This window comes from Carassius auratus, chromosome 21 (assembly GCF_003368295.1).
Source record: "Carassius auratus strain Wakin chromosome 21, ASM336829v1, whole genome shotgun sequence".
Lineage (NCBI taxonomy): Eukaryota > Metazoa > Chordata > Actinopteri > Cypriniformes > Cyprinidae > Carassius > Carassius auratus.
In genome coordinates this window covers 19478327-19505783 of record NC_039263.1, presented here as the reverse complement: position 1 = coordinate 19505783, position 27457 = coordinate 19478327, and the positions used below count along the sequence as shown (strand labels likewise).

General features: G+C 37.6%; 1 protein-coding gene across 3 annotated transcripts; it reads right to left on the bottom strand.

The window, feature by feature from the left end:
* Positions 1–192: 192 nt before the first annotated feature.
* kiaa1328 (KIAA1328 ortholog) lies at positions 193–27414 on the bottom strand. Of its 3 annotated transcripts, none has more exons than XM_026196571.1 (11): positions 27286–27414; positions 26761–26796; positions 26201–26439; positions 25776–25876; positions 25523–25638; positions 18029–18153; positions 15841–16367; positions 15502–15606; positions 13045–13163; positions 12816–12933; positions 193–591 (listed from the first exon to the last, which is right to left on the bottom strand). In XM_026196571.1, the coding sequence occupies exons 1-11, from the start codon at positions 27338–27340 to the stop codon at positions 384–386; spliced, it is 1749 nt and encodes a 582-aa protein (XP_026052356.1). In that variant the 5' UTR covers positions 27341–27414; the 3' UTR covers positions 193–383. The 3 variants fall into 3 exon arrangements, with proteins under 3 accessions (XP_026052356.1, XP_026052357.1, XP_026052358.1); XM_026196572.1 differs by having other exon boundaries at positions 26761–26790; positions 27286–27351; XM_026196573.1 differs by lacking the exon at positions 26761–26796 and having other exon boundaries at positions 27255–27351.
* Positions 27415–27457: the final 43 nt, after the last annotated feature.

Here is a 27457-nt window from a genome sequence, read left to right as displayed (position 1 = left end):
ATGCATCTTACTGACTAGTAACTCTTATGAGAATTTCTCATTTCGTCAAATGACAGTGGGATTACACGTTACAGATCACAGCAACTGTTCTTCAGAAGCTCTTTAAACATGTCGCCAAGTTAGTTCCTTGGAAAGCCTGTGGACTTTACTGGTGCTGCTGCCCAACCATCTGTGACTGAATAAACTCCACCATTTATTAATCAACACATTTTATTAAGGCAAAAATAAACCTTGAATACGTCAATAGCACACAAAAAAAAGACCATAATTATGTCAAGACACTAAAAAGAGATTTAAAAGGCAGAATTAAGAGCACAATAATAATCAATGATCATTCAAATTCAGTTATTCCTACAATCAATCTGTGAGGCCATTATAACCCTTCAACAGATGAAAAAGATGTCTTCTAAGATCTCACTCTCCTCCAGGTCTTGCAAAAAGGACCGATTGGGGCCAAAAGGAGAGAGAAGAGTCTTCTGAAAGGACTGAGGTGCGACGAAACTCCTCCGGGATGAGGGGTTGATTCGGTTCCTTTCTGGGTTGGATACAGGGCTGATAATGTCCAACAGCTCAATCAAAGAGTCGTCCAACCTAACAATGAAAAAAATAAAGACATCAACACTGGACAAATGTGATACAAATAAAAGCATGAAAATGTACATAGCACTTGGAATGCTGTACATCCTCAGATTCCCATACATAAAAACAACATTGTTGCATCTGAATAGATGACAGTTCACAGGCTTTGAAACATGTGGCCTTAGGGTGCATATGAAGAACAAGTCAGCTCGTTTTTTTCTAGTTTGGAAGGAAAACTGAAAGCCAAATGAGGAGATAAATAAGTAAAAAGAATAAATAAACAAAGATTAAGCTAATAAAGATTCAACCCTTCAGCCGAGGTGCTTAATAAATTATTCATCGAGTACAGACGCACACATTTCAGATATAAAACATGAATTCTTAAAGCACGCTCCACTGATGCTGCTAACATAATTCACTGCTCATTCTAAACAGCATTGATTTGCATCCATGCAGCAGAGGGCATGAGTGGGTATTCATACAGATGTGTGTGTGTGTGTGTGTGTGTCTGAGGGATCTCAGCTCCTATAAGAGGCAAAAAACGGTGTCATCCTCTGAGTGCCTTAGACCTATGAAAGCAGTATTTGCTTCACAGCCATGATAGTTGTGATTATCCTGGACGGTGAGATACATGCCATCCACTATTTCTTAGGTGTCTGACACTTTTTGGGTCTGAAATCATGAAAGCATTGGCTATACCTGAAAATATTTCCACAGAAAGGTAAAGAGAAATTAGAGGTTGTCAGAACTTCAAACTTCCATATGTTTCAGGAAACACAGCTCTGTTCTAAAGCTCTGTTCTAAAGCTCTGCCTTCTAGGACAACATCCTTTCTAAGCTGAAACCTAAAAAGTGATTGATTTGGAACAATTAATATTTTTGCTTATCTAAAAGTAAAGGATTAAATGGCTATTTAATAGGATCGACCTATTTATATGTCAGTATTGAATGAAATCTTTGCATATATAAATTAAGGCTGCAATAAAACCATTTATTCAAAACCGATCAGATACCGAAAATTTTGAGTATCTACCGATACCGATCCAATCCGATACCAGCTCAGTTTAATTCAATGTAGAATTTCTACACTTCTGTGTTGAGCTGACCGTCACTCTGTGTGTTAAAAACAATCTACTGTACTACATATAGAAGAAATTCAATTGAATGAAAAATAACAAATGAAAAAATATATCACAATCTATGACAAAAATACAATTATAAACTAGTTTAGTGGATAATTCATCAGCAAAAGATACTCTAGAAAAATCAAGGTTGCACAATTTTATAAAATGTAATGAAATATTTTATTTATAAATAAAAGTGAGGATATCTAAAATCTCGTAAAATGTTACACATTGCTCTTTGTATTGTTGTAAAATACAAGTATATACATTTATACAGAAATCTAAAAAGACATTTCTTTTAAATCTATAGCACAGTAATAAAGGCAGCAACATGTGATAGGACAGAATAAGAAAGGCTATTAATAATCTTTGTTAATAATTAATAATCTTTAATAATCTGCGCAGAAAAGTATTATAATACTAAAGGCACCAAAATAGAGTGCACAAAACACTTGAAACAACAGAGTCACATTGCACAGGCTGCGTAGCCCTCTAAGTCCACATAGAAAAGTTAGTACAATACATATCCTGTTCTGCTTGTGTTCATCTTAAGTTTTTTCTTGAATTACTCTGGGATATTGGTTTATTTGACTCAGAGGGTTTGTCAGCCACATTAAAAAAAAAGTGAAAAAAGTGAATTTTTGTGGATTAATGCTTACTGGAGATGCAAAATGTTTCAAATGATTTAGTCCGAATAGAGTTTCATCGCTTTGACTGTAACCGAACGCAACAGCAGTTTGATTACTGAATGGAGGATGACAGACAGCCACAGTGGAAAGAAGAGTTCACTTAAATATTAATCTGTATCTCACATTGAACAGCTTCTGAACACTTGAAATATGTCCATGAAAACGTTTTGGTGCTTTATAATGTTTTTGTGCCATTCATAGGGCTCAACAATAACATAGTAGTAAACGCACAATATCGGATTTGGATCAGTCTCGTCTGACGGATACCTGATCTGCAGAAAATGTCAGTATCGGAGCCGATACTGATCCGGAGTATCGGATGAATGCATCCCTAATATAAATCTCATCTTCTCCATTTTGGTCATGCTTTTTGATACTGCCTTAACCAGAAAATATCTTGAATTTTGTTAAGAAATATTAAAATATTAATGCTGCCTAACTTTTTGGCTAACCTTATGTTGAGAAGAGTCTCTATGGTGCTTTAAAATGATGTTTGGGTATTGGCAGCACACTAAATTAGACTAAAGCCGAGTTCATACTGCATGATTTTAGCCCAGTTTTTGGCTCGCCGACAGGTTTTGAGAAATCGCAGACAAATGCCTAAATTCAAAGGCAAATCGGTGCCCATTAACACGAATGACAATCACGCAGTGTAAATCAGAAAAGATGTGATCTGAGAGAATCGCAGATGAGTCGCTGATGCCCGTGAGATATTTGGCATGCTAAATATCTGGAACTGTCGGCGATTCAAAATCATGCTGTGTGAAAAGTGTTCTGACTGAAAACTACATCGGCGATGACCAACAGCCAATGAGAGAGCAAGATACAGAGCAGCGGGGAGTTCGGGGAGGAGTTATAAACCACAATATCCTTGCATCTCCCCAAACATTTCCTCCTTCATATTCTTCTTTTGTTTTTTCTTGTTTTCGCTGCAAATCAACGCACGGGCAATTTGTATTGGAAGCTTCTTGTGGACTACCATTTTTTTTATAATGGTCTCACGTGAGTACTTTGATCTTGCACGCGTGATATCACATCACGTGTGTTTGTTATTGAAACATAGTTTGCTTGCCAGACAGGGTTGTCGGCGATTCTTCCTATTGTAAAGTCATGCAGTGTGAAACATCCTGTCTCCGATCCATCGTGCAGTGTGAACACAGCAGTGACCCGACTACTTTGAAAATTGTGCAGTCTGAACTCGGCTTAACTGTGACTATCAACAGTTAGAGGCAAAATAAATTAATCATAGGAGCAGACTTTCTTTTCATTTGTGCTTATAGATAAATGTGATTAATGACAATAATAAGGAACGGTAACTGTGAATAAACATATGAGCAAAATAATTGTGATTAGCACTAAGCATTAAGCAGCATGAATAAAATACAAGCATTCTAGACAAAAATCCTCTGAAACTCACAGAAATAATAAGTATTGGTTGACTAAAAAAAATAAAATAAAAAGGACATTTAAAACAGACTCAAAACAACAACACTAACATGCATGAAAAGCGACCATTTTCAATAAATATTTCAATTTGAGTGAAAATAACAAATATATATGGACCACTTTTAAGGTGCAGTTATTCTGTGAAATTTTGCCTGCAAAAAAATTTTAATTTTCAAAATTAGTGATGAAATGATAAAAACAAGTCACATACCAAAAGCTTTTTTGTTTGCTGCAAATCCACGTAACCAATTTGAACCCACTGTGAAAATCTGCGTACACCAAACTTTCACCCTCACGTTAAATTACTATTAAAATAACTGGAATTTAAAAATTTGTCGAACAACAGTAAATGTGGTAAATAGTAATTTTTGAGGCTTGCCAACCGAAACAATTTTCATTGCGAGAAATAATGCAGCATAATGCAAAACATTCTTCCTCCAGATTTGAATTAAATGATGACAGTCTCTTCACTTTGAGGTGAACTATCTCTTAAAATCTAAAATTATGCCTACACCACCCATCCTTCAATGGTCTATTTCTGTTGACCAGGTGAGGACTGCGCGAACTGGAGAATCTCTACACAGGTAAAGATGAGTTTTGAGGCTGACGGATTGATCCCCAGAGTGTTGAACACATGTTCACACAGCCAGCGCGGTGGGGTTCCCGAGCACCTGTTCTCCCTCACGCTGGGACTGATGAAGGTGCCCTAGCTCTGGAAGACATCCTGCATTGTTCCGCTGCCAAATATTTGGAAACCCCCAGTTCCCTGAGGACTACAGACCAGTTGATCTCACTTCACACACTGCAAGGACCTCCAAGAAGCTGGTACTTAGACAGACCACCTGGACCCGGGACAGTTCGTTAAACGTGGTTACAGTTCTGACCCTGAACTCGAGGCAGCAACCATTCACCATTAAAAAAAAACTACATATGCTTTACTGGCTGTTCTGCACACTGCCATCAGACAGAAACAAGAGCTCTGGTCCAAACCCTAGAGAGATGCCATGCTGTCTACTGACCTTATGAAAGGTTCTTCACAAGGGACAGATCTGGACCAACCTACATAGGCAGCAACTCCATATCAAGTGCAATTTCGAGAAAAATCAAGACATTTAGCACTTACAACTAACAGACACAAACAACATTTGCTTTTTATCTGTCAGGTATGTTTTATTTGCTAGCGATTACAGAACCGTTAACAAGACTGTTTGAGTAGAGACTTGCTGACTGAATGTCATTATGCAACTTCATATATTCACTCGCGATAAAAAAAACTATTGCAGATATTTAATGGCATCATAGTAGATCAAACTGCTTTATGTTCTTTTTGCTTTTAAGCCTGAAACTTGAATCTAGGTTTTATTTGCATCCAGTCCTCTAACAATGATAGTAATGTCCAACCCGAGAATCTCATTATGTGATTTTGGCAAATGACAATCGATTGCCATCCAACAATTCTTTTGCACGTTTGCATCAGAGGAAAAGAGAAGAAGGAGAGCTTACACTGAGTGTGGATGGCTGATGGGGTGGGACTTTGGCAAGGCTCCCTCTTGAAATGTGAGAATTAGCATTTTTATTTGTTGATTTATTTAACGGACAGGCTTCTCAAACAGCCATCCATCAACGGACGACATTGCCGATATGAATAATGCATTTCTTACCGCCGGTCACAATCTATAACAAGGGGAAGGGGTAGGTGTAGTTTGGGCAGGGGAGGGGGATGTAAGGGCGTTGGTAGGAGGAAATTGCCGGAGAGAATGCTAATGTTTTTGGGAGTCATATTTACCCAAATGCTTTCATTGCTTTTCACAAGGTCCACTGGTGAATGACCATGAGACATTAATATCACTTAAGAGGAGGTTTGCTAATCCCAAACACTATCTGTTCACTCAACAGATCAGTAGGGGTTGGGAACAAAGTTCAAGATTCCCGAAATAGAAAAGGAGAGGTGAGCGAAACAATGGCAGTATTTAAGTAGCCATATTACTAAACAGAAAAATTAAATGGTGAATTCCTAAATTAGATTAAAAAAAAAAAAAAATTATATATATAACTAATAAAATATTAATATTATATTATTTTTCAGATGAATAAATACTCTGTGTGTGTGTGTGTGTTTGTGTATGTATATATATATGTGTGTGTGTGTGTGTGTGTGTGTGTGTGAGAGAGATAGTTTTTTGGAAATCATACAAAAGTATAAAAAATATAGTAGAATCTCTACAGGTTAAGTCATTAGGCAAACATGGGCATAAAAAAAACCTCCTACTCGCATCAATGAGAGCGAGGAGGAGTAAAATACAGAGAGAGTGTGAAAGAGAAAGAATCAGGTTCTACTTCAATAATTCCAAACAAAAGACAATTCATCAGTTTCCAGACTCCAGTTATTTTACTGTTCTCATTAAAAATGTCCGTCACGCCTGAGAGCCCAAACAAATTTGTTTCCCAAACAGTAATATAAAAATCCTAAAACGGCAAATACAGACAAAACTGCATGTCAATTTTCTGCCAAATCAATAGTAAGCTGAGGAAAGGCACAGGCCATGAGAACAGGAGCACTGACATTTCTCACTTCAGCTCTATCAAATCAGCCCTGAAAATTTTAATGAGATACACAATAAAAAAAAAAAGTCCCTCTTGTAAAGTGAAGAGGAGTTTACAAAAGATGGCCCAAGTCTGCACAGGTTAATTTAAAAAGGTTGAAGTAATTTGAAAGAAGGACGTGGTCTGATAAGTGTATTGTTTTGACGACTCTTGCGGAGGTTGTGCAGTTTTATCAGTCTGATCGCATAATTGACCTTTTGTGACACTCACAGTCCACTCTTGAGCAAGATCAACTCACACAAGATTTGTATATTTCTAAAGGAAATGTGAGGAGTTTGCCATGCAAAACACACCATCATGACATTGACAATATGGCTTTTTATATAATTATATATAATTATTAAATAAACAAATATTTAAAAAATATTATTTTAAATAAAATCATTTTCTAAAAGTTTTCAGCATATTGTAACCGTCGCCAAAGCATTGCTGTCTGGTTTCCATGGCGTTTAAGGAGGATGCTGAACAGTGTCAAAAGATCCCACCACAGTCGTTCTGATCTCTTTATTAATATACGTGTACAAGATTTTATCACCCACCACATGAAAACTTTAAGGTGCAAAAGTCTGGTCACTGTGAAAAGTAATAACACACACCTCTCCTCAATCATTCAACTCCACAAATGATGCGAGATGACAACCATGTCGAAGTTTAAAGGGTTAGTACATCCAAAAATGAAAATTAGGCTGTTTTTTAGACTGTTTGCGTCTTTGTAAGAAAAATATCCATATTCAAAATGTAATAATCACTTTAATGTAGCTTGCACCATCAGTTTTATACAGAAGCAGCTCCGGGTTGAAGAAGTATGAGGTCAGCGTTCTTGTGAAAACCGGTGAGTCTCTCGAAAACCAATGTTTGTTAACAGGAGCAAAGGAAGCAAAGTTTCCTTACCTTAGCAAAGGAAAACCATTCTGCTCTTGGCTTATATCGACATCCTCTGACATTCTTCTTTGCAAACCCCAATTTTGTACTTTTAATTAGTGACCATTGTTTTGTTTTGATCTCTCTGCTATGTTTCAGAGTGGCGCATGGGCAAAGCCAAACTCATACATCATCCGCCTGGAACTGATTCCGATTACAATTGTGAGCGCAAGCTAGATTAAACTAATTATTATGTTTTGAATATGGATATTTTTCTTAGAATAGGCCTTTGTTCAACCCCCGGGGCCATGAGAGACACTTTTTTAATGGATCTTTTATTGGACTGATGCATGCAACACCTATTGAGTGGCATTAAATGGCTTGAAAGGTCAAAAGACAATTTTTTATATAATTCCAACTGGATTCGTCTAAAAGAAGTCAGTCATATATACAGCTAAGATTCCACAAGGGTAAGTAAAGCGCAGCCTAATTTTAATTTTTGGGTGAACGAACCCTTTAATGTTCCAAATCCTTCGCTTACAACTATTTATTAAAGATAGAAATAATGGCACTTGCTTTAGCAAGAGCTTAAAAACCCCAGAATTTGAAAGACGAGACCAATTTAAGTGCGTTATCATGCAAGAATCAGCATTTGAGTTCAAACACCCCAAGGATACTGCCAATCAAAGAAAACTACCCATTTCAGATTGAGTGAAATGTTATGATCTATAGCAGACAGGAGATATCCATAATCATTTTCATTAACCTGAGTTTTTTTCCCAGGGCATATTTTTTATTTTAAGCAAACTTAGTAATAAAGTGTTTGTCTATTGATTCATTCTTCAAGACTGTCCATGCAGCATCCAACCCATTAGACCCTAGCCCAGACCTGAGGTTGTTCAGAAGACTGCTGGCATCCAACCTCTGGCTTCTTAAATTAACTATAAAATTACACGCTTCATTGATTTCCTCAAATCAGGTTTGGTTTTGAATAATGCAAAGGTACCTTCCGGCCAGTGGGCAACAATAAAATATTTATCTTCGGCACATATACTTTCCACAGTGCTTGTTGGCATAAACGTGGTCATCTCATTAAAGTCAATTTTTGGTATTAGTGGGGCAAAGGAAGGTTTTCCATGATGCTTTACCAACCAAGCCAAATATGTCCTTTTAAATCAAAATGTAAATTGCATGTCATATGTACAGATTGGTGCTGTCAATGTAACGTTCCATTTTCATCAATTATTTTAATTAGCTTTTTTATTTATTATTTTCCTACCATCTGAGCAATTTAAGCTAGTTTAGACACTCTGAATATTGATGTGCAATTTCTTAACCTAGGCAAATCATTAATTCATTCAATATAAATCTTATAATCATATCAATTAACAGTCCTAAGAGAAATGTGCAACTAAAATCTATTCAGTGGCTATTTTATCACGTATCTTTAACGATAAAGCTGCTTGATGCCACAGTGAAAGGTGAATCTGGAATGACTTCTTGAAATTCAATAGTTTGACTGTTCATTAAGAGAAACATCTCTGCCCTGGTCTTAGTTCACATTTGACCCTTCTCAACTTCCCCGATAAATATTATGCATATGCGAGTATCATTAGCGGCTCCTGACCATAAATTTAGATGGGGGCAGATTCTGGGCCAGAATCTGAACATTTTGTAACATTTTGTAAACTTTGCATTGTGACACATGTGGACAATATTTTGGCAGAGATGCCCTTGCTTTATCTTGTGGGTGGTGCGCTAATGTTGATTGACAGGATTATTGTTTCAGTTTATATAAAGGTCTATGTTGTGGATTAATATTTTGGTGGGGCACATATAGATGAGCCATGCCTGGCGAGTATTCAATTCCCTGTCAGTTCTGACATTCTCTTGGTATGCCTCCCACAAATATCATAGCTGCACACAAAGCAGCCTAATTTTCCCAGCCCCTGTAAAAGTTCTGGCTCGGTAATGAAACGTCTGAGACGAAAAAGAACATTTTAATGCAAAATATTCACCACAACATATAACAGGGAGAAAAAAGGCAATTACTTCTGAAGTCAGTACATTTTCTCCTAGAAAAAAAAAAGATGAAATAGGCCTTACAAACGACTTACAAATAATCAGCATTTTTCAGAGATGGCACGCTAAACGAGACATGCTCATGCTCTTGCTGTGGGGGTTGGGGGAGGGGGAAAAGACATGCTGTCACATTAATTACCTTTCTACGTTAAAAGAAAACGGTAATGAATTTCCTTCCCTATCCCAGAGTGTGTCTCGCGCTAGCGGTCAGTGATTCATTCTCTGCCTCACTCTTTCTCATTAAGCTGAGGGAGGCGCTGCATTCTCGGCCCAGGCTGGAAGACTCTGTTCAATTACACCTGCTGCTGGGCCCTGCTATGCCAGCTAATGGGACTCAGCTTGGCTCCTGTCAGCCTCAGCGCTGGCCGGCAAAAATCTTCATTTAACTCATCAAACAGGCCTCGCACTGCGTTCGGCCCAGACCAGCTTCCTCTTTTTTTCCTCTTTCTTCACGTCTGCTCCCCTTTTCCCTGTTTTATTCTTATACCCCCCATACATCAATGCTTCCACCCCTCCTTTTTCACATTCATGCATTAAGAAGCTCTATCACAGAGACAAGGACTCCAAGAACACAATTAATACACAGGCTTGGCCCCCGCTGTGCTGTTGAGCCAAAATTGCTGTAATTTCCCTCTTTTCACTCCTTGCTGAATTGAACTTGTTAAATTGTATTTACTGGTATGGCTCTTTTCATTGAGTTTCCTGAGAGTGGCTTCTCTCAAGCACCATACCCCACCCATCTTTAAATTGCAACAGCAGCCTCTCTACAGAAAGTGGTAGTTGAGTGACCAAACTGTCAAGTGGCAAAATTAAATGTTTTGCTCAACTAATAATATAGAAAGAGTGTGTAAAAACTAGGGTTGGCCCAGCATTAATTTTGTTGACAAATAATTTTTGTCATGAATTGTCAACAACAATTTTTTTCACCGTCGACAACGAGACGATACTGACATTTTAGTCAGTGGATAAAAACGAGATGAAAATGATAGGGAGGGATGATTTGGGAAGAGATTCATTCAGAACAAATCCGCTGCATCATTCGGATGTTAGGTGCGTACATGAACCGGTGGGACATAAGCTAACAAACACTTGCTGCACATCGCATAAAACGTTCAAAAATTTCAGAAAAAGAGACATACTGATAAATCTGATGACGCAAGAGAAAACTTAATTTGGTCCGGTTTTCTGAGCACAGAAACTGAAGTTTATTGCACACAGAAAGCGCATCTCACAGTGTGCAAGTACTCTTTCACGTCGCATGAACGGAGAATTACACACAAAATTGTTAAATTGTCCATTTTGATGAGTATTCTTGTAAACAGTTTATTTAATCTTAAGTGAATGTAAGCAGTAGGGAGAACGTGTATCAGTGCATTGCATCCATTGCAGCTATGCAATCGGTTTTAAAGGGATAGCAGCCTCATTTTTAGTTGCTATTGTAACTAAAGTTTTTCAGTTAAGAGCAGTGTGTGATTTTCAGTTTTTCTTTTGTTGCTTGATTAACATCAATGACTCACATTGATGTTAATCAACCAACAAAAGAAAAACTGAAAATCACACACTGCTCTTAACTGAAAAACTTTAGTAGCCCTAAAGATTAATCTAAATTTATTTATAGAAAAATATGTCTGGTTGAGAGAACGAAGAATATGGTAAACAAGTTGCTATTAAGAATGCATAATTAGCCTATATAACCATTGGTATTTCAGTAAAAAGAAGACCATGTTCTTGTTCTTTATGAGAAGTGGTTTTATTTAAGGCATGTTGTTTGTCACCGCAGTTAAATCGGTGTCTATCATGATTAAACCTTAATATCAAACCTATACTGTATAATGTGTTTGGAAATTTTAGAAAAATGCTTAAGAAATGGACTGTAACTAAATCCATTAGATTTTAGCTGACAAAATTTACTGCAGATTTAGTCTACTAAAATCTTATGATATTAAAAACTAGACTAAAACTAAAAGCAATTCAGATGATTAAAATATGACTAAAACTAAAATGGCGTTTTAGTCAAAAGACTGACTAAAAACATTTAACACTGGTTGGGGCAAGTTAACGGGTTATCGTGTTAAGGTATTAATTGCTTAATGCTGACAAATATTTTATTGCAAATTAATGCAAACTAACCATGGGTCACAAGTAGTGTTGCCAAAAGACCTGGTACTTCAGTAACAAGACGGTACAAAAAAAAAAATGAAATTGTTACGGTACCAGTTTTTTTTTTTTACCCGGTTCTTTATGCTCAATCCAAAAGGTGCACAGATGCACTCTTTTCATAAAAGCACTGAGAGATGGTGACATCAAAAGGAGAAAACACAACAAAGTAACAAAACACTTTAAAGACAGACACCCAGACCAAATGAAAGCGTTCAATCAGGTAAGTTTCATTGTGTTTCCCATACATTGATTTATTTGTGGCGGCCTGCCACAACATCAAAACTGACCACCACAAATAGATTTTCCAAAAGGCTTTGACTTCACTGAATAGACATAAGCACTGCATGTGTCAAAGTCAAAACCCAGTGCGGGTGTTTTTATATCACTGTATTTCTGAAGGAAACTTTACATGAGAAACTGAGAAAGCACCTCCTACTGGCAGAGAATTAATTTGCACATGGCAACACAAATAGAGTGCAAGGCATTTTTTAATAAGCATGTTTTTGTGTTTTGCTTTGGTAACGAAACTGGTACCAAAAACCGTGGATTTTCACTGATATTGGTACAGAATACTGAAATTTTGGTACCGTAACAACACTAGTCACAGTTGGGGTGAGATGTTTATCGGTACTGGCCTGGGATGAGTGTCATCACACATCTAAACCAATAAGAGCATTTTGAGAGGGCCTAAGACTGCAGCAACAATCACATTATTATTCTTTTGTTTTTGTTAACTTTGTGGTTTATTATTTTAAGTTGCAATAACACACAGCCCTCTCTCACAATATATTGCTTTACAGATTTATCACTCTTGCTGCTCAGAGATGTTCATGCAATCATGCAGCACACATCTTGACTGATACTGCCCACACTAGCTGATCTATATATACAGTAGATGGGGCTCTGGCCCTCCTCTTCCAACAGAGCCAGGGACAGCTAAACAAATCATGCCTGAGTGTGGCTCAGAGCGATCACACTAGTCAAACAAACGCACTCTGCCAAAAACAAGCAACTTATTTGTTTAAAGTGTCTGCAAACCAAATGTTATTGCACATTTGTTCATATAGCAGTACTTTTAAATGAAATGAAAAAAGTGCACAATACACTAATTTTCAATGCATTGAACGCATATAAAAATACAATGATTGTGTTAGATGGCTGGGCGGGAACTATACAGGATGAATTAGATGTGTGTATGAAGTAGCCCATCCATAGCAAGGGCAAAACACGAGTTGACCAAAGACAGAACCCTGAGGGACACCTTAACTCACCTCGAAGACTTTGGAGTGCTAGGAAGGCCAAGAGGAGTAATTTTGGGAAGAGCAGATGTCCGGAAGCATTGTGGAACCACAGGAGAGGTGGCCATATCCTTCTTGTTAATGGAGATATCTGCAGGGAAAAAAGATAGATGCTTGAAAGCATGTAATGCCAATTTCCAATTAAAATGTGAAGTAAAAATCAGAAAGTTATAACATTCTGCATAATTTTTTGTGCATGTACCTTGTGAAATCTTGGATGCAGACTGTTCAACACTTGATGTGTGTTGCTGTGACTGTATTTTACTTAACGAAGGTCGAACATTTCCTGGCAAAGTGTGTGACTCTTCTTTTATTTCACTTCTGAGAGAGAGAGAGAGAGAGAGAGAGAGAGCAAAGATATTGGTCTACACTACTGTTTAAAAGTTTGGAGTTGCTCACCAAGGCTATATTTATTTGATACAGTAAAATTCTGAAATATTAATCACTATTTAAAACAACTTTTTTATATATATATAATTTGAAATATAATTTATTCCTGTAATGGAAACGCTGATTTTTTAGATGCTATTACTCCAGTCTGCAGTGTCACGTGATCCTTAAGAAATCATTTTAATATGTTGATTTTGGTTCTCAAGAAACATTTCATGATGTTGAAACAGGTTAATTTTCAATTAATTTCCTTGATTTTTTATGAAAATTGTGCTTCTTTTTCAGGATAAGTTCATGAACAAAGTTCAATTCAACATATTCTGTAACATTATAAATGGATTTACTGTCAGTTTTGATCAAGGCACCCTTGCTGCATAAAAATATTAAAGTTGCAGATTATACGTTTTGCCTCCTTGTTGCCATCTTGGTTTAGAAAACCTGCAATTGCAACTGTTTGTGGCGTAATCTTCCTTGCGTGAGTTCTGCACCATCACAGCTCCAGCATGGATGAATCTAATGTGTGGCTGTCAGTCACCACACAAGTGTGGATACTGCACTTTGTATTCACAGATTCTACATCTTGAAAGTATGACCCAAATAAGAGATTTCACTGGAGAATATAATCTGAACAATTGAAGTAACAACTACTACTTCTGTTTTGAGGAAAAAGCATTACAATAAATTGCGCTATCAATTGTGATTAAATATCACATCAAACAGTGCCAATTATTATTACTGTTATACCTTTTCAAATTGTTGACTTTAATAACATTAGAATTTTGTGAGTGTGTGTATTTAGTGCGTATTAGCGTTACCTGTAGATTTCAACTTCTGTCCAGTCTAATCTCTAATTGCCATACCACTTAAATTTCATTTTAAGAAATTGTTCTTGTAACCCAAAAAGCAAATTAAAGTTCCTTACAACTCGTTCTCTTTGAAATAAATATTTTATCATAATGAACATATCAAGACGAGAAAAAAAAACATTGTCGATACAATTATGGAGTTTCTTTAAGCGAACAAGTGCTACAGTTACTTAATTACACAATGAACTATTGAAATGCCGTTTTAAACCCCTTCAAAACACGGAGTTTCCACCACCTTTCAAAAGCCCTGCCGATATTTCTTGATATTCTCAGTACAAATTATTTTGGTTTTGACTAAAGGCAAATCTCCAGTCACCGATGATTGTCGTTTCGACCTTTCTGGATTACAATTCGCCAATTTATTCCAGCTGCTGTGAGAAAAGGCTATAAACCAGGGATCCTCAAATCTTACCCTGGACGGCCAATGCACAGCAGAGTTTAGCTCCAACCCTGATCAGACTCACCTACCTGTGATTTTCTAATGATCCCAAAGACACTGATGAGCTTGCTCAGGTGTGTTTGATTAGGGTTAGTGCTAAAGTCTGCAGGAAAGTGGATCTCATGGGCCAGATTTGAGGATCCCTGCTATAAACGATCCATCACCTACAGCATCCTTATGTGCGATATAGCATAATAGACAGGACAACTTCTTTATGTTTACAAACAGCGCTATGCTCGAATTTCCCTCAAAAAAACCTACTCTTACCACTCAAATTAGAAAACTTTGTGAATCGAGGTAAAGTAAGACAATAGGTTTGAACTCACATAGCCAGACCTTCAGATTGACGGCTGAAGGTCTGGAATCTATGGCAGCTTTCATTGGCCAAGGCCCGCCCATGAGGCCGTTTGACCGACATGTCAAACAACCAATTTGTTTCCTTAAGTGTTACGTTTCAGGGCATGGAAAGTAAAACTCTCAGATGTATTTTAAAGATTCTAAGCTGCGAACTTTAAATATTTGACATACTTTTGAATATCCAGCATTTAGTTGATCCTGATAAGCTCTCGTTGTCACAGCTGTAAACTCGACAGCTTTCTTTTTTTTCTTGAGGTGGTTTGTCACCACAGCATTTTTGTTTCCAGGTGGAACGTTAAAGAACGCGACACACACATCTCCCGGAAATCTTGTATAATTTAATCAATGATGACGACTTTGACACTCCTGAAGTGTTTCCACTTTTGTTTCCCATATGCATCAGACATTTAGCCAACGGCTATTTGAAAGACTATTTGAACACTGATTTTGGATCATTTTTAGCCAAAAATAATTTATGGATTCCAGATTTAAAGAACAAATCGTACAGATCCTAAATTTTAAATCAGTGTATATTTGAATATTACTTTATTTTTTCATCTCTCCATCCCTTTTCTGCATTCAATGCAATTCTGAAAACAAGCTTTACCTGTGTGTCCACCGATCCATTACAAAACTGGATTGTTGACCCTCATTTAAACTGCTGTCTCCATTTAGAGGTCTCTCAAAGTCAGTTGTGGTAGCTTGCTGAAGCCTTCAAAGGTGACAAATTAAAACAATGTTTACTTCAAGGTAGGCTGCATAATGTTGATTACTTTCAAAAGTAGTTGAACTTATCCCTCATGATTACAGTGCATTGAACTGAAATACTTTATAGGTGCATGAACTTTTCTTTATCTTAAATCAAACAATGCATTAAAAATGATAATTTTATAATAATAATAATTAATAATAATATTTAAACAAATGGTTTGTGCCAGACTCTTACTTGCTGTACTGAAGGTATGACTGGCGGAGTTGCTTGTTCTGGAGCAAAAGTTTCTCTTCCTGTTGAGCCAATCGAGCTTGAATTCTCTCCCTCTCCATCTCCAGCTGTTTCTTCTGCAGGAGCAAACATTGTCGTTTCTCTTCCCAGTTCTCCCGACCAGACAGTGGTGCTATTCCAGTTTGATTAGCACCGCACATGCCATCATTTTCCATTCTGTGGCACTGATGAGAGCACTTGGGTTCAGAGGCACCATGCAGCCTCAGGGCATCACAGGCTGAGGGTTCCCTTTCCCTGAGATCATTACGTCCAGCTTCAGAATTGTGATTGGTGTGCCTGTCATGGATTTCACCATTCTGGTCTCTGCTGGAGGGTGCACTGACCAGTCCAGCTGAAAACGAATGAGTGCACTCTACTGACCCACGTCTATCAGTTTTGCTTCCTGATGAAGGGAGGTCCAAGTAAGATCCATCTAAAGCAGATCCTCTTTCACCCCAAGACCTCCTGGCCACCCCCTCGCTACTAGGAATCTGTGGGACAGGGCATAGGTACAAGAAGTACGCACGTCACCTCTGACCATTTAATAATGTTTAAGGTTTTACTCAAGGGAGTCAGAAAGACTGGGCTCATCCCAAGAGAACGCAACAACTCAAGGTCAATCACCAAAGAGATAAACATTCAGGACAAAGGAGAATCATCCGCCTCTCAGGGGACAGAAATGGGCCACTGACTAATTCAAGAGGAGGTTGCGGAGCATGTAAACATGCATTACTCACAGCCAAGGTTTCAGAGAGGACAAGCTCATTTCCCTTTCCCTTAAGATGGAGGGTGCACAGGGTGCCCGGTCTAAACTAAAACAACATGAGTTTTTTAGTGTCACTGAGTTTTCTTATTTTGTTTTAGCTTTAATATTTTTAGCGACAGTGCTTTGAAAGGGATGAATTTGGAGATGGAACCTCTCTGAGAGGGTTTTACTGTGCTGACAGGTTAACAGTTATAGATGCTAAGTGTCAGCATGCCAAAACCCCTCTCTAAGAGGCTGCTTCTCTAAATCCAAACCTTTTAAAAGCACCACCGCTAGAGCTTTTGTAACAAATTCACCTTCAACACATTTTAAGGCAATTACTGTGGGACTTCAAATCGCCTGCTGTGAGCAACTAACCATTATTATGAATAATCTAGAGATCTATGATAGTTTTAAGCAATAAAGGGAGCTGAGTATTTAGGCTTTTTTATTTGTTGAATATCTGATCATTACCCTGTTCAAACAGGATAGGTCACTTACTCACTGGTTGTCATGAAAGATTTGCATATCAGATTTGTGTGTAGTTATCTGTAGAGTCTGTAGGTTGATTGGCTGATTAATAAACAAAAAATAAAGGATATAACAAAAAGCATGAACTTTGAATAGGATATTAAACTAAGAGTGGTTTTAATATTGATAGACAATTTTTTATTCAGATTTAGGCCAGGCACATTTTTTTATGCAATTCACTTATAATTTCTTAATAAATTTATTTCTGTATTTTTCTTCTTGAAAATTTAGAATTGGTATGAACAGTTCTTTAAAAATATATTTTTAAAAAATGTTCTGCCAGAGCAATGAATTCAGCCTATGTCCAAACAACTTCCGATAGATAAAATTAAACTGCAACATTATTTTTTTTTTTTAAATGCGACACTCTTTTCCAAATATTCTCTTTCAATTCGAAATGTCATATTAAAGATGCAAAATGAGTTATGAATGTCATTTGATGTTTCAGGACACAACTACAAAATAAAATAAAAAAACTGTAGCTGGGAAAACGACATTAGCGTAATCTAATTTAGGGAATTACTGTTAAAATACTGTTATATATGTAGGTCAATACTACACATATATACAGTTTATGTGTGTGTATAAGTTAATTTAGTAACGCTTTGAAAGTTAATTTCACCAAATACTCAAATCTCAAGACAAAAAAAAAAATATCACCTGATAAAGTGGTTGGTCTGCCAGGATATTAAGTTAGTAGGGCAAACAAATACATTCCTGCCTCTTATGGTTATACAAAACCATAACTGACCAGCCAAAATTTTAACAGCATAAGAGGATACAAATTCAGTGCACGAACATGTTCAGTCTGAGCCATTTCTGGCTTTTCTCTATCGCTCTCTTCCACACACAGGCACATTCTCTTTTAGTACTCACCTTGCTATGGGAGCAGGACTGATTGAGCAGGGTGATAGACTTGTTGAGTTTTTCTTGCTGTTGGGAGAGGTATTGCTGATAGAGTCCCAGCAGTTCCTGACACTCTCGGTACTGCTGCTGCAGGCCTGTGCCACAGGTCAAGGGTCAACACGTACTGAATAACTCTGCCGCTTTTCCCACTTAAGACTAAAACTCTCTCCCCTCCCAGGCCAGACATGGTAATCCATTTCCCCCACTGTAGTAGTGCCAACCCAGTGCTGAGTAGGCAGGAGCCTTTATACAGAAGGTACAAAATGAAAGAATCTACCTCAGAGTAGCGCCCCAAAGGTAACCAGTAACAGAAAAAGCAAGCTTTATGTCGAGTTTAATACTCAAATATTTTTTTGAAATGCCCAAACCTGATGTTATCAAACTTAAGAGACAAAACCAATAATATTTCAAGATGCTTGCTTGGACTATATCAATGGTTGAAAAGATTCTGTGGCCTCTGAGTTGACTGGAGGCTTAAAAAAAAAAAAAAAAAAAAAACGTAAAGGAGTGGTCTGTGAGTCAACGGAGTGATTAAACAAACTGGGTGACTTAAAAAAAAATTACATATATGGTAATTTGTACAGTACTTAAAACCGTATGTTATATTTCTGAGAAAGTTGGTGGTTTCCCTAATTTGGAGTGTTAGCTAGCTAGTCAGATAGCTAGGCAAATTTAGACAATTCATTTTGTCTTTTTTCAGAGAAGGTTTAAAACAACATCAGAATTGGTATCATGTAGTTTTGGTGAATATGGTACAAATCCACTGTAATTAAAATACAGATTATCATTTAGGGTCAGGCACATTAATTTGTATGCAATTAATTTATCATCTTAACTTTTTCTTTTTTTCCAGAAAAATGCTGAACAATCTGAATTGCAACCAAAGCTTTGGTGAAAACCAAGACAACATAAAACCAAATACAACTGGACAAGACAAGAACTAAACTTCCTAAAATAAAATAAAAATTCAATTAGATAAGTAAGGGTGTAACAGGAAAAGCTACAAAAAGAACTGGCATTAAAAAGTTCTTCCACTTAGAGCTCGGTTGCCAGTGTCCTTATATCAAAAAGATGAGGAGACCGGTTGAACTTCTTCTCTGGATCCTGAAATTTGAGTCTCTCTGGCTAAATCCCAGCCACCAATACCTGTAGTCATGTTTGTGACTTTCTGAAAAAGAGCACAGACAGAGAAGAAAACGAGAAGAGAGAGCAGCACTGCTGAGAAGAGATAGAAGTGTTTCTCTGGGGCGAGGGCTTTACACACTCCTCCATCTGGATCTGGCTGGGCAGGGGTGGGCAGGATGCCAGGCGGTGAGACAGAGAGAGCTGGCACACATGCAGCATTGGGCAGAACTCAACTGATCTGGAGCAGAACCACAGCCACGGCGACTGCGTCGACTAATGACTGCATGACGCACGCTCGCTTACTCACACGCTCTGCAGAAATCCATTCGGTAGATCTCATTTTCCAACGTGGAAGGCAATAATGGAAAGCGACTTTTTTTTTTGCTCTTTCTTCTTAATAATCAGCCTAGCTGTAGAGCACAACCGCTCAGAGATCATCATAATACCTCAAGGCCCAGGAACTCAAGAGGGGCAACACAGATCAAACTGACTCAAATTTAGAACGTTACAGAGATTATTTATAGTCCTCATATCTCCGTTATTACAATGTCAATATGCACTAAATCCAGCCCCTGCTCAACAGCCTCTCAATCCAATACCCATAAGATAAACGTGGTAAATCTCACCTTAAAACAAAGGCTAGGATTAAAATCTCCAAAATGCTGCACAAAGAAAATGGAACTTCACAAATACAAAATTACTTTTTTTATTATTAAAAACTGATTTTTACCATGGAAGAAGCAGGTTGTCAATATGAAGTGGCATAATCACAGTGGCTTCTTGTTTTAAGAAATAACCAGGCCACTAATGTCCAATAATTTAAGTAATATAGATTTTGTGTAATAATCTCCTCACAGTTGCTAACCAATATGATGCAAACCCTTCAGTTTGTTTTGTTGTGTGTTATAGCTTGCATCTTAAATTGGTAACATTTTGCTAAATTACATACTACATTCAATATTCACACATACATGGGAATTTTTAATACAAAAAAAGTATTGACTGATTCAATGCTGTCAATTTAAATAAGAAGCAAGTCTGTAATTACATTTAACCATACAATTACTACGAATGACTAACTCTGTGTCAATGTTCAGTTTCATATTATTGAAGTATTAAAGACATCAGACTATAAAAACTTAAGTTAAGAGCCAAGAGAGTGAGTGGTTCTAATTAGGGGTGTGACGGTTAGTATATAACCGTGAGACTGGCGGTTATAGTTGAACACCGTCATTAGAACTTTATAACCGCCAAAACCGTGTCACTAAAATATTTTTTACAAACATTTTTTATCAAAAATTATTTTCATTTTTTAGATAGGATCATCAGATGCGCAATATATCGGGAGACATGGTTTTTACCACTTAATGAAGTTTTGTAAATCGTCAGACATGATATTTACCACTTCATTAAATTTTGCTTTGTAGAAAACCTGAACAAATTTTATCTTAATTTTAATAGATGTTTCATCAACCAATTGCATGTATTTTAATAAATAAAAAGCAAGTAAAGCAGACAATGATAACCGTGACATGGAAGCACCAGCGCGCCGCGTTCACTTTCACTGCACTGTGAACTAGAGCGCATCTCATTGTAAATGAAACTCAGCGTAGGCCTATGCCTCATACTCTAGCATTAAATATTTTTGCTGCATCCTTTCCAGAACAGACAATGGCTTTTTTTTTTTTTTGCGGCTCGCATCAGCAAAGCATAGACCGCAAAACAATCAGCGGATGGCGGGCGGGTGCGGCTTTGAAATTTGCTCAAAAAACTTTGGCGCGGATGATGAGTTTTGTGACAGATCTCCTTAATAAACGGAGGTCTGAAATCTCTGCCCCTTTACCGATCAGAGCGCGCGCTGAAACGGAGTTCACCCGCTATCTCCAAGATCAACCAATTGACTCTACGGCAGATCCACTAGCATGGTGGCGAGACAATATGAAACACGCTATCCGCCCCCCCCCCCCCCACCCCCCCGACGGTTATGTTATGAACCGTCACATTTGACTCACGTCATAACCGTCATCACCAATTCTGAAACCGGCACACCCCTAGTTCTAATATCCCCCAATTACAAGTTTCACATGGTAATTAGAAATGCAATATAAAGGCCTCTGGTGAATCAAATTTGCAAATTCCATCTGCTTTTGGTTTACCCTAATATTGGTTATTTAAGCAGAATAAACATGATTCTGGGCTCAAAACAATATAAATATTAAAAACTGTTCTTTTTTCTATACAGTTTATAAGTGGAATATTTCACTACTGTTTTAATGCATTTTGACTAAATAAATGCAGCCGACACACACAAAAAAAATCTTAGAAGCCAAAACTTTTAAATGGGAATGTACATAACACAGACCATTGGTCATTGTTCTGTTCATCAATTTGATGTTTGCCTACAAAACCACTACTGGCTCTGCACCATTTTACCTGAATTCACTACTTCGGACAAGCCATGTAGAAGCTTGCATTCTACAAGTGAATGGTGCATTATAGACAGGGGTGCACATCATTTTTTCTGCCTGGTTCTCTTAAGAGAACATGGAGATTTGGTTTGGTCCTCACACTGCATATAGCGTGACCCATTAAATATAACTATAAAAAATTAATTAATAATAGTTATAATGTTATTGCACTTTATTTAGTTTTTTTTTAAATAAAATAATATTAAATAAATGAAATAATAGTGTCTGATAATATTATTAAAAATAAAAGGCAGTCCTAGTATTAAATACAAATACATTTATTTTATAGTAAAGTTAAAAATAAAATGCTAATATTTACTATTACTTTCTTTGTTCGCCTCTTTAAGAAGAATCACTTTATGTATTCCCCAATTTTAAGTCGCTTTGGATAAAAGTGTCTAAAAATAAATAAATAAAAGTGTTTTCATCATATTCAAACTTAAAATCAGCAGGCTTTTATTTTGGCAGGTTGATTAAAGAGCATCAGTGGATGGATGTCACAGTTTTGCATTGTGCTTCGAAAACGGCATGGCATAGCCCAGATTTATGTTTTCAGGTTGAAAATAAAACTTATGTAGTACAGTTTATGATCTAAAATGGTAATTGTGTATTAACAGCTGTCAACCATGTCGGTACGCAAATGCGCTGTCAGAACATATTTATATAACACATTTTTTATTTTGGTCGCACATGCGGACGACCACTTATGTGCACCCGATTATAGAGGTACAAAATCACTTTCACAGACTTTTACCTTAACTGTTCCCAACAGGAGGAATGACCTGCCCAACTTGATACAAGCGGCGGAGTCTTTAGCCATTATTATTTACAAAAATCTTTTGTTGGTTTGTCTGCTTCTATAGTCCTTGTTTATAAGTTGCTTTGGATAGAAGCGTCTGCAAAATTACTAAATGTAAATGTAAAAGTTCAACGACTTAAACTGACTGTTAAGTCCTAATTAAGGATGTACCGTAGGTGGAGAGCTAAATTCATCTGGTTTATCATTGTAGCTCATTCAAAACCACAGACTGTCTAAAATGAAATGATTCGAGTGGATGTCAAATCCTGAGCTGCCAACAAACACTGTCCTTCATGACAGCTGGATGTCAAACCACTGTGTAATAGCATGTAAGAAATGAGTAACTGTTCAACAAGGACTCCTACCATAAATAGACCTCTCATTTGTAATGAGAACGGAGAGCCCGTCTCATAGATAGAGCGCATCGCACACAGGCATCTACCCCGCAGCTGACGAGAGGCTTCTGATACTCCGATAGACAGGTTGGGCGTAAACACACATATTAATACATTAACAGAAGGGCGTGCGGGAACGCTCAGCGCCTGGTAATCTGGAGCGACTGGAGCGGGACTGATAAGATTCTCTCCCGCTTCCCGCAGCGCAGGCACCTCTGTTGGCTGCCGGCCAATCAGAGCTCATTCCGAGGGCCTACATCAGGAGAAAAGAAAGCTGCAGGCATGGTGCGTCTCCACCCCCCATCCAAAAATACACAAAATCAGAGTTTGCATTCGATATTTCAGACAGCCGCTGTCAACATGATTCACTCCCCTGTCAGCCGGCACAGAAATAAAATAATGAAATCCACCTCGAGGTAGAACAAAATTGCGCCGAGGAGAATATTTTACGGGGCCTCTCAGGATGGTCTGCGTGTGTAGGTTGAGATGCAAATCGATAGGAGGACAGTTCAACCCGACCGCACGCTTCGATTTAAATAACAGCGAAAGTGACTCACCAAGCCACTGATGATTTCATTATTTATATATCGTGAGACTTCATTTGCTGTGAGCATGTGGTTTATTACTTCTCATTATTAGTGCGTCTACAAAACTAATTGGTCATAAACAATATGCGCGCAGTGGGTTTGTGGTTAAGTGGCATTTCTGTGAGGGTCTAAACCCCACCTAAGCTCATCCCGCAAAAAATGCACGGAACCAGAACTAGTCAAACAAACTATTACAAAAGGACTTGTGCTCCTCTGATCCATCCGCGGCGTTCCGAAAAGCGACCATGCAAACTTCAATAAGATTAATGATATTGATGAATGCATTCAACTTGTCCTTTGTGTCTTCCACGCGTCTTGATGTGAATTCCTTGTGAAGAACAAAGATTGCGAGCTTCACTGTAATAGAATCTACCACTCAGAGACGTGGTGCAGAATGCCAAAGACAGGCTTGAGAAAATTCTACTTTCATTCTGCGCACAAGCTTTAAATTCTTCCTACGCACAGAATGTAACTTATAATTTTGCCCCCTCCTACGGAGATACTTCCTCTTGATAATCGCGATCCTGGCAGATGAGATGGAGACGATGCAAGCAATTATTCTACACAGACCCTCATAACTCAGTTTGTCTTTTTGTGTCCCTCCTAACCTTTAAGAAAAGCTCTGTGGGCCAGCATCTGTCTGATACCTTTAGAGACCATCCTGTCTCCACAGGGGGCTTTCACGGAGTTTGTCTTGCACTACAATCACTTTTTAATGGAGTTTTGAATTTTAGTGAAAATGCCAGGCCGTGGAGCCAAAGTGCATTTAATTGAGTTGAGCTCGCCTAATTTCTGAGCTCGCCTGCCAAATCTGCAATTTAGCAGCCTGCGATTGCTCTTCGTATTTCACAGTGTTGGCTGAAATTGATGGTTCGCCATGTCTTTTGACCAGAGCAAGATCACCAAAGCTGGCAGAACCGCAAGAAAAATAAGGGAGCATCCGAACTGTGCGAAGTTCGTGATGTGCCAGCCGGATGACAGGTTGGCATGAGAAGAAACCCACGCCGTTCCCAGTGGTCGTGTGATTGGTGCCAGCTCTTTCAATTTCAAACGAAAATTAAAAGCAGTTCAGCCCAAACCAAGGACGGGTCTGGTCCCTGAGCTCACAAACTGGCAACTAAAATAGTAAATATTAAACGTAACACAGTGTGAATGCTCTTTGTTCATTTGTCTGTTACATTACACACAATCACTGCTGCAAATAAAGTCTATTTCATCTTCAATGAAAAGATTCAATATTAGTGCCATCCAATGTGGCACATAATGCCAAAGAAAGGGAATGTTCACCTCTTCAAATGTAATTCCAAAATTGTCTCAGTGACTTCCTGTGGTTATATTGCTCCTACAGCAGTCACAAAGAAACTGAACAGAGATTCAATGCTTAGACAACACTGCCCCCTGTCAGTCTAATTTACATAGCACTCCTTCAGCTTTTTCAGACTGATATGAGTCAACACATTGTGAATTACCTTGCCATTCAAAAGTATCAGTACGTTTTGTTTAAAGGAATTAATACTTATATCCAGTGAGGACACATTCAACTGATCAAAAGTGACAGCAAAGACATTTATGTTACAAAAGAGAAGTTCTATTCTTTTAAACACATTTTTTATTCAGAATTTCTGCCAAAAAAAAAATAATAATAATTAAGCAGCACAAATGTTTTCAACATTAATAATAATAAAAGATGTTTCTCGAACAATCAGATTATTAGAATAATTTCTGAAAGATTATGTGACTGAAGTAATGGCTGGTGAAAATTCAGCTTTGCTATCAAATGAATAAAACAGCTATTTTGAATTCTAATAATGTTTCACAATATAACTGTTTTCCTGTATTTTTAATCAAATAAAGGTAGTCATCGTGAACACAAGAGGACTTTTGAACAGTAGTGCATTAATCAAATAATTTAAAACTCGAAATATGATCCCTGAAGATTTCCCGCATTTATAAATTGTTCGCCATTAAAATCTAATCAGTGTTAATTTGGCGCGATTGATGACAGCATTTAATTTTCACGAAAGCAAAGCCTAAAACTTAAACTCAACCAGAACATTCTTACCGCTTCCCTGCTTGTTGTAAAAGGATACTTTCTCTCTCTTGTATGATGAGTTGGTTTTGTTGCTCTAGCTGTTGGATTTTTTTCTCAAAAGTCTCCTGTTCATCCCTGAGTTTCTGTACAGACTCCTCTTTTTCCTCACTAACTCTGAAAAGAAACACAAGCAAAACAGATCAGATACATAGCTGTATCACTATGCACGGAAAATCACATTGGCTTGAGGGCTACTGTAATCATTCATTCAGTCTAAAAAGTATCAGATCACTATAATGAGAGGGCTTTACCTGGCCAGCTCCTCGATGAGTTTGGCAATCCGACGCTTGTCCTCTGGGCAGAGATCCTTCAATGATGGCTTACTTTTGGCTTGAGCAGCCCTGAAGAGAGGCTACAGTCCAGAACAGACACCCTTATATTTTATTTCCAGACATCTATAGAATTACTTAGACACAAGATTGCAAACTCATCGGGTGTAAAAATATATATATATATTTTTTTTAAAAGAGAACAAAGAGGGGAAGTTTATTTTTATATCAATTTTAAAATGTGGATTTCAGCATGAGTATATACAGTTTCTACTTCAGCTGTGTCATGCCACACTCGCACTGCTGTTTTTATTTCAAAACAATGATAATTGGCAAATGGTGACAAGTTGCGATCCCCACAGATAACTGTGTTACTTCACCTCACATACACTGTAAATAATGCCTACCTGAGATAAAGTGAGAGAAGGCAGATCCGGTTCTGGTGCAGGTGTAGTGATTTTGGATTTGGATATAACAGAAGGCACCTTCTGATCTAAAGCTTTACCTATCATCATCTCAGCACTTTGCACTGCTGAATGCAATCCTGTTTTTTTCCTACTTTTATCCATGCTGCTAGCTCTTCTTTTTATCTTTCCCTCTGTATTATTTGCAGACCCAACCTTCAGACCGGCATTCTTGCTCATCCCTAAGAGAGGATGGGAGTGACAGTTTTGAAATGTCATAACATGAGTTGTCAGAATAATAAACAAGTCGTGATATTTTAATATTTGACAGTAACAGTCTAAAACAGCATTCCTTAAATCTTGCCTGGAGGGCCAATGCGCTGCTGAGTTTAGCTGCAACCCTGATAAAACTCACCTACCTGTGATTTTATAACAATTCTGAAGAGCATGCTCAGGTGTGTTTGATTAGGGTTAGAGCTAAACTCTCCAGGAAAGTGGATATTGTGGGCCAGATTTAAGAATCACATATAAAACATTTAAAATGTCATAAATCCAAGTCTGACCTGAAACAAAACCCATGGGCTGCTCTTCATCTGACTCTATGCAAGTAAAAGAAAACAGCAACAACATGCCTACCATAAACATAAGTCTTTCAGCTACGGTCTAAAAATATTGAAGAGAATAATACAGAATTACTCCAATCTACCAGCTAAAATTAGTTAGCCTTGTGTGATACTGCAGAGAGGAATTGTAATGTATGTGCATGCACTTTACTGAAGCAGTATTGTAGTACATTTCGGATAAGTATATACTTTTACAGTTAACTACGGTCTACGTTTCTCTATAATAAAATTAATTAAATTCAATACATTACGTTAAAATGTATTGTCACGACAACTGCAGCTTTATGTATTAAAACAAGAGCTCGGTTAAGCTGACAATGAAAATCCGCTAATAAGCTATTAGCCTCCCTTCTCTCATAAACACAGACCACGTTACACGGTTGAATTTTATGCTTGCTATATCATAATAATATAACTAATTTAAACAGACTCACTGAACAAAAACACGAAAAAATGTAAGGATACTGTCATGAATCCAGTAAAATCCATTGCCGTTTGCGCCCTCAGCAACAGACGCCATACTGAAACAACCGCCACTTCCACATTACGCGCAGAAGCCCCTCCTCTTTTTCATCTCTGGTTAGTGTGATTGGATAACATTTTCTTGCCGCACCCGCTTATCTAGAATACTATTGGT

Coding starts and splice junctions, on each gene's coding strand:
- kiaa1328 (XM_026196571.1), bottom strand. CDS start 27,340: ATGGCGTCTGTTGCTGAGGGCGCAAACGGCAATGGATTTTACTGGATT. Junction 26,797..27,285: donor ATTTTACTGGATTCATGACA/GTATCCTTACAT, acceptor TTACTTGCATAG/AGTCAGATGAAGAGCAGCCC. Junction 592..12,815: donor AGCACTCCAAAGTCTTCGAG/GTGAGTTAAGGT, acceptor TTTCATTGTTAG/GTTGGACGACTCTTTGATTG.